This window comes from Octopus sinensis, linkage group LG27 (genome assembly GCF_006345805.1).
Source record: "Octopus sinensis linkage group LG27, ASM634580v1, whole genome shotgun sequence".
Taxonomy (NCBI): domain Eukaryota; kingdom Metazoa; phylum Mollusca; class Cephalopoda; order Octopoda; family Octopodidae; genus Octopus; species Octopus sinensis.
The window spans coordinates 15,671,932-15,688,819 of record NC_043023.1 but is presented as its reverse complement, the minus strand read 5'-3'; the positions used below and the strand labels follow the sequence as shown (position 1 = coordinate 15,688,819).

At 40.1% G+C, this 16,888-nt stretch overlaps 1 protein-coding gene across 1 annotated transcript in view; it reads left to right on the top strand.

Annotated features, from left to right (window-relative positions):
• LOC118768095 (zinc finger protein OZF-like) overlaps positions 1 to 16,888 on the top strand; it is a 44,231-nt gene that overhangs the window by 11,294 nt on the left and 16,049 nt on the right. The window contains exon 4 of the mRNA XM_036513903.1: positions 9,025 to 9,806. Coding sequence (XP_036369796.1) covers positions 9,025 to 9,806 — 782 coding nt within the window. The remainder of the gene's footprint in view (positions 1 to 9,024; positions 9,807 to 16,888) is intronic.

The window sequence follows — 16,888 nt, the reverse complement described above, 5'->3', positions numbered from 1 at the left end:
ATAACACAGCAAGATGTCTTTTCTCCTGTATGAATGCATTTAAAATTAGTTAAACAACATAATCCAAAGAGAATGATTTACTACAGATATCAAAACCAAAAATCAAAATCATAATTGATCAACATCAATGGAATTTGTAGCCGTGATACCAAGGCCGGTGGCACATAAGAGAACCATCCGAACGTGGACGTTTGCGAGCCTCGTCTGGCACCTTTGCCGGTGGCACGTAAAAAGCACCCACTACAATCACGGAGTGGTTGGCGTTAAGAAGGGCATCCAGCTGTAGAAACACTGCCAGATCAGACTGGGCCTGGTGCAGCCTTCTGGCTTTCTACACCCCAGTTGAACCGTCCAACCCATGCTAGCATGGAAAGCGAATGCTAAACGATGATGATGATGATCACAGTGATACAATATCTCCCCAATCTAAGTGGATTTGTGATAAAAATATTTTCTTACACAGAATGATTTACTGCAGATATTACTGTGCTATGCTTTCTCTCCTGTATGAATGTATTTGTAATTAGTTAAATATTGTTCCACAGAGAATGATTTACCACACCTCTTACAGTGAAAGGGCTTCTCTCTTGTATGAATACATTTATGAGTATATATAGCACATTCCCAAGAGAATGATTTACCACACATATCACAGTGACATAGTTTGTCTCCTTTATGAATAGACTTAGAATGATTTACTGCAGATATCACAGTGCTATGATTTCTCTCCTGTATGAATGTATTTGTGATTAGTTAAATATTGTTCCACAGAGAATGATTTACAACACCTCTTACAGTGGCTTCCTCGTCTCTGATTTTTTTATTACCCACAAGGGGCGATGCAGAGGGGACATTACAAAACATTGGGGACATAGAACATTATAATTAATAATATGAAAAATGAATTTTAAATGAAAAAATGGTAATATGAAAGCGATGCTAACGGCCCCATCCGCCAGCATCACTTACCTGTCCTTCACAACCCTTCGTCACCTATCATCTCCAATCAAAAGCCCCTCCTTTCCTAATACTATCTCAAATATCTCTTCACACTCTTTTATCTTCTCATCCGAAAATTCCACCTCAATCGCTTCTACACCCTTTTTTTCCGACAAAATCTTCCTTGCGTCCATTATTTCACCTTTCATCGCCATGTAACTTCCATCTTCTCCCTCATACCATGATTTTTCACCAAAGATACTTGTCGGCTTCACATTGTCTTCCTTTTTTATAAAACATAAAGTATGGGCTCTTGTATCATCTGTGTGTCTGTGTTTTTAGGTTTTCTTGTAGGTGGGGAATGGGTGGGCTCTTTGTTTGCAGGGGAAGGATGGGGCTCAGAGGGTGCGGGTGGTGTTGGGGTGGATTGGGATTCAATAAAGTTCACTTTCTTTCTTTTTCTTTTTTTCCGTACGTCTTCCCACTCAGTTTGGATTTCCTTCTCCTCCTCAGGTTCTTCCGCTTCAACTTTTTCCGGCTCCGTTTCCTCCTCTTCCTGGATCACTGTTTCTTTTTGTGGGGGAGGGCAGTAGGCTCTTATGTGACCCCTCAGGCCACACTTATAGCACCTGGGCGCCCTGCCCTCCACCCACACTCTCATGATCACGTCTCCCAATCTGATGTTTTTTGTTAGGTCCACCAGTACATCGTTCTCTGCCTGCACATTTAGTTCCACTGTCACGCCTCTCCAGCCCTCGGTCTTAACCGAGGCATGGAGGATGTCCACTTCATCCTCGTGGCCGCTAATTATAGCCGCCACAATCCACTCGGCTTCAACGTTTGGGGCTATTCCCTCGACCCTTACTCTTGTGATTTTTCTATTTAAATACGTAGGCAAAAGTATTACCTTCTCGGATTTCACCGCCTTCGCCGCCATCTTCCTTGCTGCCTTCTCACTTTTGAACTGTACTACTACAGTACCATATTTTGAACCTCTCGACAGAAATTCGATTTCCTCTTCCGTTCTTCTTAGCGCCTCATTTATCCACTCCATATTCACCACTTCTATCTTTTTCGTTCCGCTTGCGAATACCCTGTATATGATGGTCCTTTTCTCCAACCATTCTTTTCTCTTTGGTGGTGGTGTTAGTTCCACCTCACCGCTGTCCTTCCTCATATACCTCTGGAAACCTGGCAATTTTTCTAGGTTTATTTCCTTTTCCTCTACCGTCTTCTTTTTTGCAACTCCTGCGTACGTTTTCCTGTTTTTTATCTCCACATTATTTACATCACCGATTTGCTCGTCTTCAGAGGTCGATGTCTCCGACAAGTTCTCAAATATCCATTCTTCCTCCGACTCCTCCACTAGGGAGTGGTCGTCCATCTCCCTCCGTCTGACAAACCGAAAACGGCCGCCCGAACAGAAACAGTGCAACGCATAGAACCAGTGTAACGCGAAACCGCATCAACAAACGTACAAAATTCCACAACAACAACAATTTTCCCACTCACTTTTTGTTCTTTTTTACCAAATTTCACGAGCGTAAAAAAAACACGGTACTTGTCTATTGTCGTGGTCCCGGTTTCGCACACGCGAATTCGCGCGCCAGACGTAGGTACTCGATACTCGAGATCCTACGAGGTGACTTGCGCATGCGCAGTGCAGAATTCGCGCATGCGCGTTAATGCACCCCCCCCAAAAAAGGTGTTGGATTTCACTAAAAATATATATGTGTGTGTGTGTGTGTGTATATATAACATTTTCAATTTTACACAAAAAAATTACATAGTCGCTTTCCTCGCGGATTTACAGATAAATGAATTAATTACTATTTTACAGAATAAAATTAATGAATTAATTATATAAATTAAATAATTCTTGAAAATTAATTAATATTAATAATATTTTTTGAACAAAGTAAATAATTTATAAAACTTGGTTAATAATTTTTTTTACACAAACGCGAACGTATATAATTTGTGAAACTTTTTTTTTTTTTACAGACGTATATAATTTGGTAAACTTAATGAATTAATTTCTTATCATCATCATCATCGTTTAACGTCCGTTCTCCATGCCAGCATGGGTTGGACGGTTCGACCGGGGATCTGGGAAGCCAGAAGGCTGCACCAGACTCCAGTCTTATCTGGCAATGTTTCTACAGCTGGATGCCCTTCCTAACGCCAACCACTCCGAGAGTGTAGTGGGTGCTTTTTACATGCCACCCGCACAGGTGCCAGGCGAGGCTGGCAACGGCCACGGTCGGATTGGTGCCAGTCGAGGCGGCTCTGGCATCGGCCACGATTCGGATAGTGCTTTTTACGTACCACCAGTCCAGGGGTCCTGGCATTTTCCGGGTGTCACACTTGCCCCAACATGTCTTCGCAAGCAAAGGGGGTTGGCATGGGTGCCTGTCGTGGGATGAGGTTCGATATCAACTTCGCTTGCCTCAACAGGTCTTTGTGTATAAATGTATAAATTTTTCGCACTAAATTCTTTCCGTAGAATTTATCAAAAAACGCGCAAAATTATTCCGTAGAATTTATCAAATTAAAAAACGCAAAATTAATATATTTTTTGAAATTGCAAATTATTTAGAATATAAAACAAATGAAGTTAAATTTTAAAAATAAATGTCATATACTTATACTCTGTAAGGTGCTGTGTTCACACTTCAATTTACTATTTTCTAGAAATGTTGCTTTTCTAATTGAAACAATTTTTCTCAATCTCCATTTAAAAGTCCATCATGTCTCTTGAGACATATCAAAATGAACAACTTTGAATTACGCGGCGGCGGTGGTGGTGTGAGGTTCTAATTTTTTTTTCTGATCTCTCTTTGCCCCCCTAGATGGAGGTGTGGTGGGGAGACAGATGAAAGATGTTTCATTCTCTACTATATATGTATATATATATATATCTATATATATATATATATTTCTTAAACCTACACGATATAGTCTATAAATTTGGGATGTTTTTGAAAGATAATATATTTTGTCATCAGAATATATATACTTTCTCACACTACAATTAAGATATATTTATTTTAAATCGTTCATCTTTTCCCGCGACAACAAAAATTGGGCGCGAAAATTTTTCTAAATATTAGCGGAATGAACAACTGAGATAAAGAGGGGGCAAAGAGAGATCAGAAAAAAAAATTAGAACCTCACACCACCACCGCCGCCGCGTAATTCAAAGTTGTTCATTTTGATATGTCTCAAGAGACATGATGGACTTTTAAATGGAGATTGAGAAAAATTGTTTCAATTAGAAAAGCAACATTTCTAGAAAATAGTAAATTGAAGTGTGAACACAGCACCTTACAGAGTATAAGTATATGACATTTATTTTTAAAATTTAACTTCATTTGTTTTATATTCTAAATAATTTGCAATTTCAAAAAATATATTAATTTTGCGTTTTTTAATTTGATAAATTCTACGGAATAATTTTGCGCGTTTTTTGATAAATTCTACGGAAAGAATTTAGTGCGAAAAATTTATACATTTATACACAAAGACCTGTTGAGGCAAGCGAAGTTGATATCGAACCTCATCCCACGACAGGCACCCATGCCAACCCCCTTTGCTTGCGAAGACATATTGGGGCAAGTGTGACACCCGGCAAATGCCAGGACCCCTGGACTGGTGGTACGTAAAAAGCACTATCCGAATCGTGGCCGATGCCAGAGCCGCCTCGACTGGCACCAATCCGACCGTGGCCGTTGCCAGCCTCGCCTGGCACCTGTGCGGGTGGCATGTAAAAAGCACCCACTACACTCTCGGAGTGGTTGGCGTTAGGAAGGGCATCCAGCTGTAGAAACATTGCCAGATAAGACTGGAGTCTGGTGCAGCCTTCTGGCTTCCCAGATCCCCGGTCGAACCGTCCAACCCATGCTGGCATGGAGAACGGACGTTAAACGATGATGATGATGATAAGAAATTAATTCATTAAGTTTACCAAATTATATACGTCTGTAAAAAAAAAAAAAGTTTCACAAATTATATACGTTCGCGTTTGTGTAAAAAAAATTATTAACCAAGTTTTATAAATTATTTACTTTGTTCAAAAAATATTATTGATATTAATTAATTTTCAAGAATTATTTAATTTATATAATTAATTCATTAATTTTATTCTGTAAAATAGTAATTAATTCATTTATCTGTAAATCCGCGAGGAAAGCGACTATGTAATTTTTTTGTGTAAAATTGAAAATGTTATATATACACACACACACACACATATATATTTTTAGTGAAATCCAACACCTTTTTTGGGGGGGGCGTTAACGCGCATGCGCGAATTCTGCACTGCGCATGCGCAAGTCACCTCGTAGGATCTTGAGTATCGAGTACCTACGTCTGGCGCGCGAATTCGCGTGTGCGAAACCGGGACCACGACAATAGACAAGTACCAAAAACACAAACGACGTCAACGTGCGATTTCTCATCTCTGCTCGAACTGTCCCTTCGTCGATGACCACACGTGCGTCCTGCTTGACCTCTTCCGCCTCCTGCGACGCATGGGTTAGGCTTACACCGTAAACGGGTGGTGTGCGTATTCTTTACCCCCGCCCATTGCACAAATACGTTACTGGAATATAAACAAACCAACAATGGTTTTCGAACACTGATGCCTGCATCTTTCCCCCTATCCTCATCCAACATCACTCTGATAAGCTGTATTCGTTTCTTTCCGTCCCTGTAACTTACGGGTTCGACGACAGAACAGCGTAAAAGTAGCAATCGACTGGAAGATAAGCTTTAGTTTCGTATCTTTTATCATCATTTGGATTTTTTCTTACAATTCAAAATTTTAAATAGTAATTATAGCAATAATAAAACATTAAAAATTTACCAACTCAGTTTTATCATCCGACAAATGTGTAGTAATACGAGGTATACAACATCAGGATATTTTAGTTCGTTTCGTTGACTTTCCATGCCGACTTTTAAAGTGTCTTTAAACTATATTCCCGTTAATTGCTCTTTTGTGTAATTAACATTAATTCACATTAATCTAATTATCGTAACATATGATCTATTTATCAAAACAGGTAAGATGTAATATATATCTTATTTTTTAGCAGAAGCCGATTAACCTGGCTAATTCGAAACTCCAAAGAAAAGTAAAAAGTTTTAAAAGTTGCTAGTTTGACATCGATGTTAATTCGGTTAAACTAAAGGAAGTTTAGAAGCCATCCATGGCTAACCACATTGGCTTGTGTTACACCTATTACACACATTTTTTTTTTTGTTTCTTTGAATGGTGTAACGCTTTAGTTTAACCCCTCCACCTTCAGATATTATGGGAAATGTTAAACTACAAAACGGTGGACAATAATATTCTACTATCTTCAGAAACGTGGCAAGTCACTGTTGTTTAGCCCATGGTCACCCCTGACTGAGCAGACCTCTTAATGAAGTTCGCTTGTGTTCCCGACTGTCCTGACTTTTAGAATACATCAAACAAGTATAATTTAAACACTAACCCACCACGACTTTTCCTTCTGTAACCTTATTAATAATGTAAATCTTTTAAAGAAATTCTGCATTCACATGTGTTGAAGGTCTGGATCATAAATACGTTTGTGTATTCGTTTCTTTTCAAGTTTAAGCCATTTGCTGATTCTGTCTACGAAAAGGTGTATCTTGTTTTATCATCGCGGTACCACTGGCCTCATGTTGCAGTCAGCTATTTCTGTTTTATTAGATTGCAGATTATTCACAGGAGCAAAAATCAGACGTAATTAACGTGGATTATTTCGACAGGAACAGCAAATATAGATGTTTAGCAAATAATACCTCTATGATAAATCAATAGACGGCTTTGAATCGACACAGTCAGCAAATGGAATATCTACTGTAATAAAAAAAAAAGCTAAAAATTTGGTGCTTTTTCATGGCCATGCCAAGTAAAATCCAAATTTCTTGGCTTAATTAAAGACATTTATTGGCGAATAGAATTAACGGTTAAACTAAAGCGTTACACCATTCAAAGAAACAAAAAACAACTTCCTCTGAACGAATATGATAAAAAAAAATGCGCGCACGCGAAAGGGGAGTGGGGGAGAGGCCTCGGAGAATTCACATCGGGAATTTCCGAAAGCGTCTGAGGGGCTGACCCGGGCACCAAAACAAAAAAAAAAAAATAGTGTAATATGTGTAAAACAACTTGCTCTAAACGAATATGACTAACAAAATGCGCACTCGCGAAAGGGGGGTGGGGGAGAAGCCTCGGAAAATTTACACCTTCAGTCCACGGTCTTTAAACTAAGAAAAAATAGTGTAATTGGTGTAAAACTACGTGTTCTGAACGAGTATCAAGAACACACACTCACACATGAATCATAAACTCCGTATTTTAGTACATATTTCGCAAAAAAAAAAAAAAAAAAGAAAAGAAATTCTGGAAAAAGTGAAGAAATGTTGGATCTCCGCCATATGAATCAAAATACGTGTCAGAAACATCTTGAAATACTACAGAAATTATGTTACGAAAATGATAATGTATACATACCTCTTTGAGTGGTCCATCGACAGTGATGATAAAGAAATGAGATGGGTTGGAGGAAAAAATTATCTCGGGCCAGGATAAAGACTTGCTGCTGCCAATAAGAATACGTGTATTCTCTTGGCAGCAGGTTTGATGCTTTCCATAAATAGGAACTTGGAGAGGTATTGCTTTAAGTAACAGGCACGAATGCCTGGGCGAACAACTGATCTCTTAACTGACCCCCACAATCTCTCTATCGTCTGTATGTGCACCGACGCATTTGTCGGATCAACAAAATTTTCACTGTGGTTGATGCCTTATAACTTAACACACTCATCGGTAAAATTTTGCAGTTATTTCTTACTTATTTACTTTTTTCCTAAAATTTTCTTTGCGTCTTGCAACCTTTTCAATAGTTTTGACTCTGTCCGTTATTTACACAGCTTTTCCTTTTGTTTGTTTGGGTGCATTGAAACTAAACTAGAGAAAGTATTAGATTTATGACTCAGGTCATTATAGACGAAAGTAATGTCTTGTGTCATGAGTATCATTTTAAAGTGTAATTTCTTCGGGCAACAGTTTATATCCACAGTTTATCATTATGAAAATGTAGTTATAATTTTTATTGTTAAACCTTTGCTTTTTAAAGTCTTATATCTTCTACTGTTTCTGTGTCATTTCAGATACTCGTATAAAGGAGTTTTACGTGAGATACATCATGAATATTGATCATGTTTTAAAAACGAATGTCAGCCGTTATAAATAATAGATAATAACTCTGTTTATATAATATATCTCTGGTGAATAACGGTGAAATATTTCTTCTGAATTAATAGCAACATTTGTTTTCCTCATTGCCAGGAATATTTACAAAAGTATTTCACATTCAGTTTGAATGTGAGAAAATCTGGAAAGGTGTTTGTATCATTTTCAGATATTCAAGATCAGATTTGCTGTAGAAGATATATATAAAGAAGAAAGGGAAAATATATTTTCTGTCTGTATACTACAGAACAATAATGAGTAGTCTGGAGATGTTAAAAGAAAGAGAAAAGTTATCAGACCAATGTGATATCTGTAAAAAGACTTTTTCTAATAAGGGACATCTCACTGTTCACAAATTCATTCATGCAGGGGGGAAACAATATCATTGTGATATCTGTGGTAAATCATTCTCTCAAAAAAGTCACCTTACTCATCACAAATACACTCATACTGGAGAGAAACCATATCACTGTGATATCTGTGGTAAATCATTCTCTAAAAAATATAACCTTACTAAACACAAAGCCATTCATACAGGAGAGAAACCATATCACTGTGATATTTGCGGTAAATCATTCTGTCATGCGAGTAGCCTTGATTCTCACAAACACATTCATACAGGAGAGAAACCACATCAGTGTGATGTTTGTGGTAAATCATTCTCTCAAAAAAGTAGCCTTTATTCTCACAAATACATTCATACAGGTGAGAAACCATATCGGTGTGATATTTGTGGTAAATCATTCTCTCAAAGAAGTCGCCTTACTTCTCACAATTCCGTTCATACTGGAGAGAAACCATATCAGTGTGATATTTGTGGTAAATCATTTTCATCAAAAAGTCACCTTACTAGACACAAATACATTCATACAGGAGAGAAACGATATCACTGTGATATCTGTGATAAATCTTTTTCATCAAAAAGTCATTTAACTACTCACAAACTCCCTCATGCTCATGAGAGGCCATATCCCTGTGATATTTGTGGTAAATCATTCACTCGAAGGAACGGCCTTACTTATCACAAATACACTCATACAGGAGAGAAACCATATAAATGTGATATTTGTGGTAAATCATTCTCTCAAAAAGGTCACCTTACTTATCACAAATCAGTTCATACAGGTGAGAAACAATATCAGTGTGATATCTGTGATAAATCTTTTTCATTAAAAAGTCATTTAACTACTCACAAACGTGGACATACACGTGAGAAGCCACATCACTGCGATATTTGTGGTAAATCATTCTCTCAAAAATGTAACCTTACTACTCACAAATCAGTTCATACAGGTGAGAAACCATATCAGTGTGATATCTGTGATGAATCCTTTTCATCAAAAAGTCATTTAACTACTCACGAACTCATTCATGCTCATGAGAGGCCATATCCCTGTGATATTTGTGGTAAATCGTTCATTCGAAGGAGAGGCCTTACTTATCACAAATACACTCATACAGGAGAGAAACCATATAAATGTGATATTTGTGGTAAATCATTCTCTCAAAAAGGTCACCTTACATATCACAAATCAGTTCATACAGGTGAGAAACCATATCGGTGCTATATCTGTGGTAAATCATTCTCTCAAAAAAGGTACTTAAATGGACACAAATGCATTAATACAGGGGACAAACCATAGCACTGCAGTAAATTATTCCGTTTAAGAAATTATTTAATTAATTACAAGTCTGCTCATACTGGAGAGAAACTATGTGACTGTGATGTCTGCAGCAAATCATTCTATTGTGAATATGCTGTATATACTTATAAACGTATTCATACAGGAGAGAAACTCGATTGCTGTGATACCTGAGGTAAATCATTCTCTGTGGAACAATATTTAACTCATCACAAATACATTCATACAGGAGAGAAATCATATCACTGTGACATCTGTGACAAGTCATTCTTTCATAGAGAGAAATAATAAACTAAACACAAACATATTCATACAGGAGAAGATTCTTATGACTGTGTAATCTGTGCTAAATCATTCTCTCAATAATCTACCTTAACTAAACATATACTTATTCATATTGATCAATAACAATATCAATGATAAAACAGATGTCCTGCTGAATAAAATACTGCAAATGTATTACTTTTTACAAAATAAATTCATTTTTCACATTTTCCTCATTTGCATCAACTCACTAATTACGATGTGTGTTTTTTATTCAAACAATATTGATTATATTAATTTGCTCTATTTTCTTGTGGATATATTATTTTGACACAAATGTATTACACTCCAGTTCCCAGCCATGATCAGTTATCCTCTGCTGGGCACACTCAGGGATCCCAGGATCTGCACCCTTTGTGCTACTGCCCACATATTCTGGCACTAGCTGGAGGCTTATTGCTGTTTGTTACAGTTTTGGGTGTAGAGAGGGAAATATTTTTCAAGAGCCTAATGCCCCACTCTACCTATGGTTCAAGCACATCCCCGCTCAACCCATGCAAGGGATTATCATCATACTTATTTTTTGCTAAATCATTCTGTAGAGCAGGTTTTCATGGTTTTGTTCTTACCAGACACCAAGCAGGGATTTATGATGGGCATCTGGTTAGAATGGCACCTGTTGTGATGAGAGTTACCATGTCCCCTTGTGAGAGATAGACTGGTTCGAGTTAAGTATAAATAGTAACGATCTGAGTGGGTTCGCGGTTCAGAGTCAAGTGAAGTCGGAAGGTGTCGCTTGGTTTACTTCCTAAGGAATATTGAATGTTGGTTCTTAAAAGATTTGTTAGTTCATTAGATTGTTGTTACAATTTTCTGGTTATCTTATTTATTGTACGGAACAATTATGTTACAACATCTGGCGATGAGGGTTTCGAAGCTCTTGCAGGTCAGTTAACAAATTTTTGTGATACAAAATTGTTAAATCATGGAAGACTAATTAGCTTCTATAAAACTGTTGCAAAATCAACGACAAAGGCAACAACAACAACAATTATTGGAGCTTTATTCAAAGAAGTCCAAAAATAAGGGAAGTACATTTTGGACTCTATGAATTCAGTTATAACCCAGAGGACGGTATAACTGTTGCATTGTACTACAGCAGGTAATTTTTAAGGATGATTGTAAGACATGGTCAGACACAGAAAAAGTAAGGTTATTATGACATAAATGAGCCCCATCTGAGTATGAACATTACTTTAATTTCATATTACCCAAAAAAACTCAATGAAATTTGTTTTAAAGAAACAATGGAATTACTGTCTAACATATTCGGTGATAAAACTTCTCTAACACTTGGATGGTGTTTTGGAATATAATGAAAAAAGAGGATGGTGATTTTATCACATACACAGGAACAATTGACAGGATGTATGAATATTTTAAACTCAAGAAGTTACACCTGAGATGTTCAGGTGTCTTATTTTGGTAAAAGGCCTTACAACAACTGAAAATACAGAAATTCACACTGCAGAACTAAATTCTGAAGATCAACCATTAAAGATCCTAGAGGGCTCTCAAAAGAAACAAAATTCGACTCCCAAATAAGAAAATTTGTACACATAAAAATGATTGGAATAAATATTAAACTTCAGTTCGATACTGGAAGTGATATTTCAATAATAAATATGGATACATGGAAGAAAATAGGGGAACCTGTCTATTTTACATGTTTCAGGCATTTGACAGTGGCCATGCTGGAGCACCGCCTTTAGTTGAGCAAATAGACCCAGGACTTATTCTATTGGTCTCTTTTGTCGAACCGCTAATGACGGGGATATAAGCACCTCAGCATCGGTTGTCAAGCAATGCTAGGGGGACAAACACAGACACACAAACATACATATATACGATGGGCTTCTTTCAGTTTCCGTCTACCAAATCCACTCACAAGGCTTTGGTCGGCCCGAGGCTATAGTAGAAGACACTTGTCCAAAGTGCTACACAGTGAGACTGAACCTGGGACCATGTGGTTGGTAAGCAAGCTACTTACCACACAGCCACTCCTACGCCTATATGTACACATTACACAAGATATTGTTTGCTTTTTTCTCTGTTGTCTGTATTAAAGAAATATTTTCAAATTATTTCACTTTAATAGAATTTATTATTTCTTTAGCTTGTATTAAATAATTTTGACCTCATAACTCATTAAAATAATTGCATTATCTTTTTAACTTATCTCTCTGTTTTTATATATTATGTTGGGTGTGTAGGCATGTATAAATATATATATAGAGAGAGATTTTAAAAGTGTCCCGAATATATGGTTTTCTAATTTGGCAACCCTATCCAAACGTGTCCCTTATGAGCCTATACAATTGATGATACAGCATAGAATTCACACTCGATCAATGTATGATAAAAGTTAGTTAGTTAGTTAGTTAGTTAGTTAATTTGGCTCAAAAGCAAATAGCAAGGCCATGTAGGGGGATATGGAGTTAAGTACAGGGTGGTGTTCATGTAAAGAGTTCAGGCCACTTGAGGTCCAGGGAGGCTTTGAACAAAGCGGTCGTCGGCATCTTCACCATCTCGTCTGGCTGCTTGTTCCACGGATCCGCAACCCGGACGGAGAAAGCTCCTCTCCTTCGATTGAGATGAAATCGTCGCAGGTAGAGCTTTTCGGAATGACCCCGGAGCAGGAGTGAAGAACAGCTCTTTCGAGAGGTTACACTTCCCGCTTATGATGTTGTGGGCGAGAATGAGATCACCACGGCGGCGGCGTTTTTCAAGAGAATAAAGGTCGAGCGTCCTCAGCCTTTCTTCGTAGGACAAATTTTTGAGACCATGAACCAGGCGGGTAGCCAGCCTCTGGACTCTTTCGAGGTGCTGTATGTCTTTGAGGAGATAAGGAGAAGAGGCTTGAATCCCATACTCCAATATGGGTCTCACCAGCGTGACATAGAGTGGCAGGAATATGGCTGCTGTGAGCATTCCGAATGACCGTCGAATCAAAAACAGAATTCTGCGCGCTTTGTTGGCAGCATGGACGCACTGGGCCGAAGGCGAAAAGGACGAATCCAACAAGATACCCAGGTCCTTTACCTGATCGGTCCTCTCCAGCAGCAGACGACCCGGCTCGAAATCAAGTTCAGTTGCAGGAGTGCAGATGACAGCACTTTGACACGTTCAGACACAGGTCCCAATCGTTAGACCACTTCCAAATTTGGTGGAGGCATCGACGAAGATCCTCTATACTACCGCGAGGAGCGACCAGTTTGATATCGTCGGCAAATAGAAGGGTGTGTTGCATGAGGTCGTCGGGCAAGTCATTTATGAAGACTAAGAACAACAAGGGCCCAAGCACTGAACCTTGAGGCACGCCACTGCTTGCACTGGAGACATCGGACCGCGAACCATTAACTTGAACTTGGAAGGAGCGATCTGAGAGGAAGGCACCAACCCATCGTACAATATCCGGATGGAAACTATATGCCTGAAGCTTGACAAGTAGTAGGCAGTGGTTTACCGAGTCAAAAGCTTTGGCAAAGTCCAATAAAACGATGTCAACAGCATCACTATCATCGAGGATGCGCGTCACCAATTCTTCCATTACTAGTAAGTTGGTCAAGCATGATCTCTTCGGCACGAAGCCGTGTTGGGAATCAGTGATTGAGGCTGTGCTTAGGAGGTGGAGCATCATACTTTTCTTAAGGATGGTTTCGAACATCTTGCTGATTATTGATGTAAGGGAAACCGGTCGGTAGTTAAGCGGGTCTTCGCGGCTCCTTTTCTTGAAAATTGGGCAGATTATCGCTGTTCTTCAGTCTGCAGGTATAACACCCGTCACCAATGACATATTGAATAGTCGTGTTAAGGGCTCGCAGATGACCGGAGCCAACGCTTTGATAACCCGTGGGTGTATGCCATCAGGGCCGTGACCCTTGTTGACATTGAGGCCTTGAATAACACGTTTGACTTGGTCCCGCATGATGATCAATCGAAGCATTGGAGGTACCGATCTATCAAATGGAGGGGGTTCACGACCATCATCTTGTTTGAAAATAGTTGAAAAAGCCTCGGCAAATAATTGACTCTGTTGATAAGGGTCCTCAATCGATACGCCTGTTGAGTCTACCAATGTTGCAATCTGGTTGTTCAAGCGGGAATTCCGCTGGACATGGGCAAAGAAGGTTTTTGGATTGCTACTGGCATTTGCCGCGATTTTGTATTCATAACTGAAGCGTTCTTTTTTTTCAATTTTCACGGCTCGGTCTCGTTGAGTTTTGTACACCTCAAAAGCTGCAGTCGAATCCAGATTTTTGAATTCAGCCCAAGCAATATCTCTGAGTCGACGTTCTCGTTTAACCTTCTTCGTCACCCAGGGCTTGTGTTTCTTCCTCTTGGGAAGTCCAACGGGAACTGCCTGGTCAGTCAAACAGATTACATATGCTTTGAGGGATGACCATAGTTCGTCTACTGAGGACAACATCATCAGGGAACGCCAGTCCAGAAGCGCGGAAGCCTCGGTTAGAATTTCAAGATTAATTGCAGAGAAGACTCTACGTGGCAGCGAAGTAATCGTGGGCGTGGAAAAAGTTGTGTGCATGACGAACTTCAGGACCGCATGATCACTCTTGGCAAGAGGGGCGCACACAGATACATCTGACACTGATCTTGGATAGCGGGAGAATACCAGATCTAGCATAGATGGCTGCTGCCCAGACCGATGCCTTGTCGGATATTCAACATGTTGCGATAGAAAACAATCTTCAGCCACGTCAAGAAGGGCCTGGCCGAACCGGGAAGATGTTGTACAAATTGATGCGGGCCAATCGATCGTGGGAGCATTGAAGTCGCCTAGTACCAAGCAGTCATGCGAAGCTGAAACGAATCTTATCGCCTCGAGTAGATGAGCATCGTCCTGGGGGTCGGCTAGAGGCGGCCTGTAGACAGCCAACACGGGCAGGCAAAACTCAGATAGGCTCAGCTTGCAATAGACGGCATCGAATTTGGTTGTAGGTTGAGCATTTGTGGGTAGAATACCGCAGGACGGTTTGTGCTCAGACTTAACATACACAGCAACACCTCCACCTCGCCTTTTTCCTCTGTCACATCTGAAAAGGACGTAGCCCTGCAGGTGGATCTCTTGAGTCCTTTACTGCTGGAGTCAGCCAAGTCTCGGTGATAGCTATCACATCAGGGGAGTCGCGTAGGGCCAGTGTAAATAGTTCACTGAACTTTGGGAATAAGGAGCACGAGTTGGTGTAGACGATGCTGAGCTGTGAAGTCTGAGGGGCGGGAGTTGGGGAACAAGCAGAATAAAGGGCATCAGAGATAGCATCGTTGACGGGGGTATCAACTTCACTTCGATTTGCCCTCACATCACTTTCCCTGTCAGCACTACAGCATGGGACCAGAGGTAGGACTTGATTATCTGTCCATCTTGGATTCGTAAACCCTTCTCTCCCATTTGTTTCCTCATCTTTAGCTCGGATATCAGGTTCCTCCGGCGAATTCTCTCTCTTAGTGAGTATTCCTCGCGAAAACCCATATTGGGGTCCTCCCAGGCATGCGTCTGAGCTCTGTTCAGAAAGACTGAAGCCTCCCGATCACAAGAAAAGATTACCCTTATTGGGCGTGGTCTAGTATCTGCGGTTGGATTCGCTTGGAATCTTCCTAGCCGAGCGACCTTAAATACACTGACATTTTCGTTCACAGAGAACAATTTTCCAACCAAAATAGAAACAAAATTAATGTCATCTTTTAGGCGGTTTATGCCTGTATCACAGGTGGATTCAGCTTTGCCATATATTATTGCCGATCTTGAGTGGGCAAAAAGTTCTCTACTATGAGCCGCGGTATTCGATTCTTCATTGGAGGATTTCGAAAGGGTGGTTTCATAGCCATCGGACTTATGTCGGCCTGTGGGGTCAATCGGAATGGATTTAGTGGTCATAATTTTCCCGCCTGGTTTGGAACTGCACTGCCTCTTCTTCGGTTTGGGGGAGCACCACTCCCCAGATGAACCCACATCGAGATCGTTCAGAATTGGTTGAGCAATGGCATTAATGGGAAGGACAAGTGAAGGAGAATCCAAACAGATTTTATCGTGATCAGGTTTCATAGCCAAATCTGCCCCTCTGGAGTTTTGACTACGTTTCTTCTTTTGGGGAGAACAACGGTCTTCAGGTGGGTTTGGGTCTACGCTCCTCGAACTAGGTTGGGGAACCTCCGGGACCGAAAAGGCAGATGAGGAAGAATCCGCACAGGAATGATCATGTGCAAGAACGACCGCCGGTTCCTTCGCCTTCTTTGGCCGCTTCGATTTTGTTCCCTTTGGCTTGGACGTCTCCAGGGAAGAAATCAAGGGTGACTCTGCGTCAACAGGAGACCGTTTATCGTGGTCAGGTTTCATAGCTAAATCCGCCCCACTGGAGTTTTGACGACGTTTCTTCTTTTGGGGAGAACAACAGTCTTCAGGTGGGTTTGAGTCTACGCTCCTCAAATTAGGTTGGGGAACCTCCGGGACCGAAAAGGCAGATGAGGAAGAATCCGCACGGGAACGATCATGTGCAGAAACGACCGCCGGTTCCTTCGCCTTCTTTGGCCGCCTCGATTTTGTTCCCTTCGGTTTGGACGTCTCCAGGGAAGAGATCAAGGGTGACTCTGCGTCAACAGGAGACTGTTTATTCAGTAAGAGAGCAACAACAGACTTTAGGTGCTCAACCTCTTGTTTGAGCAACAGCAACTGTTCGTTGAGCTGACTATTGGT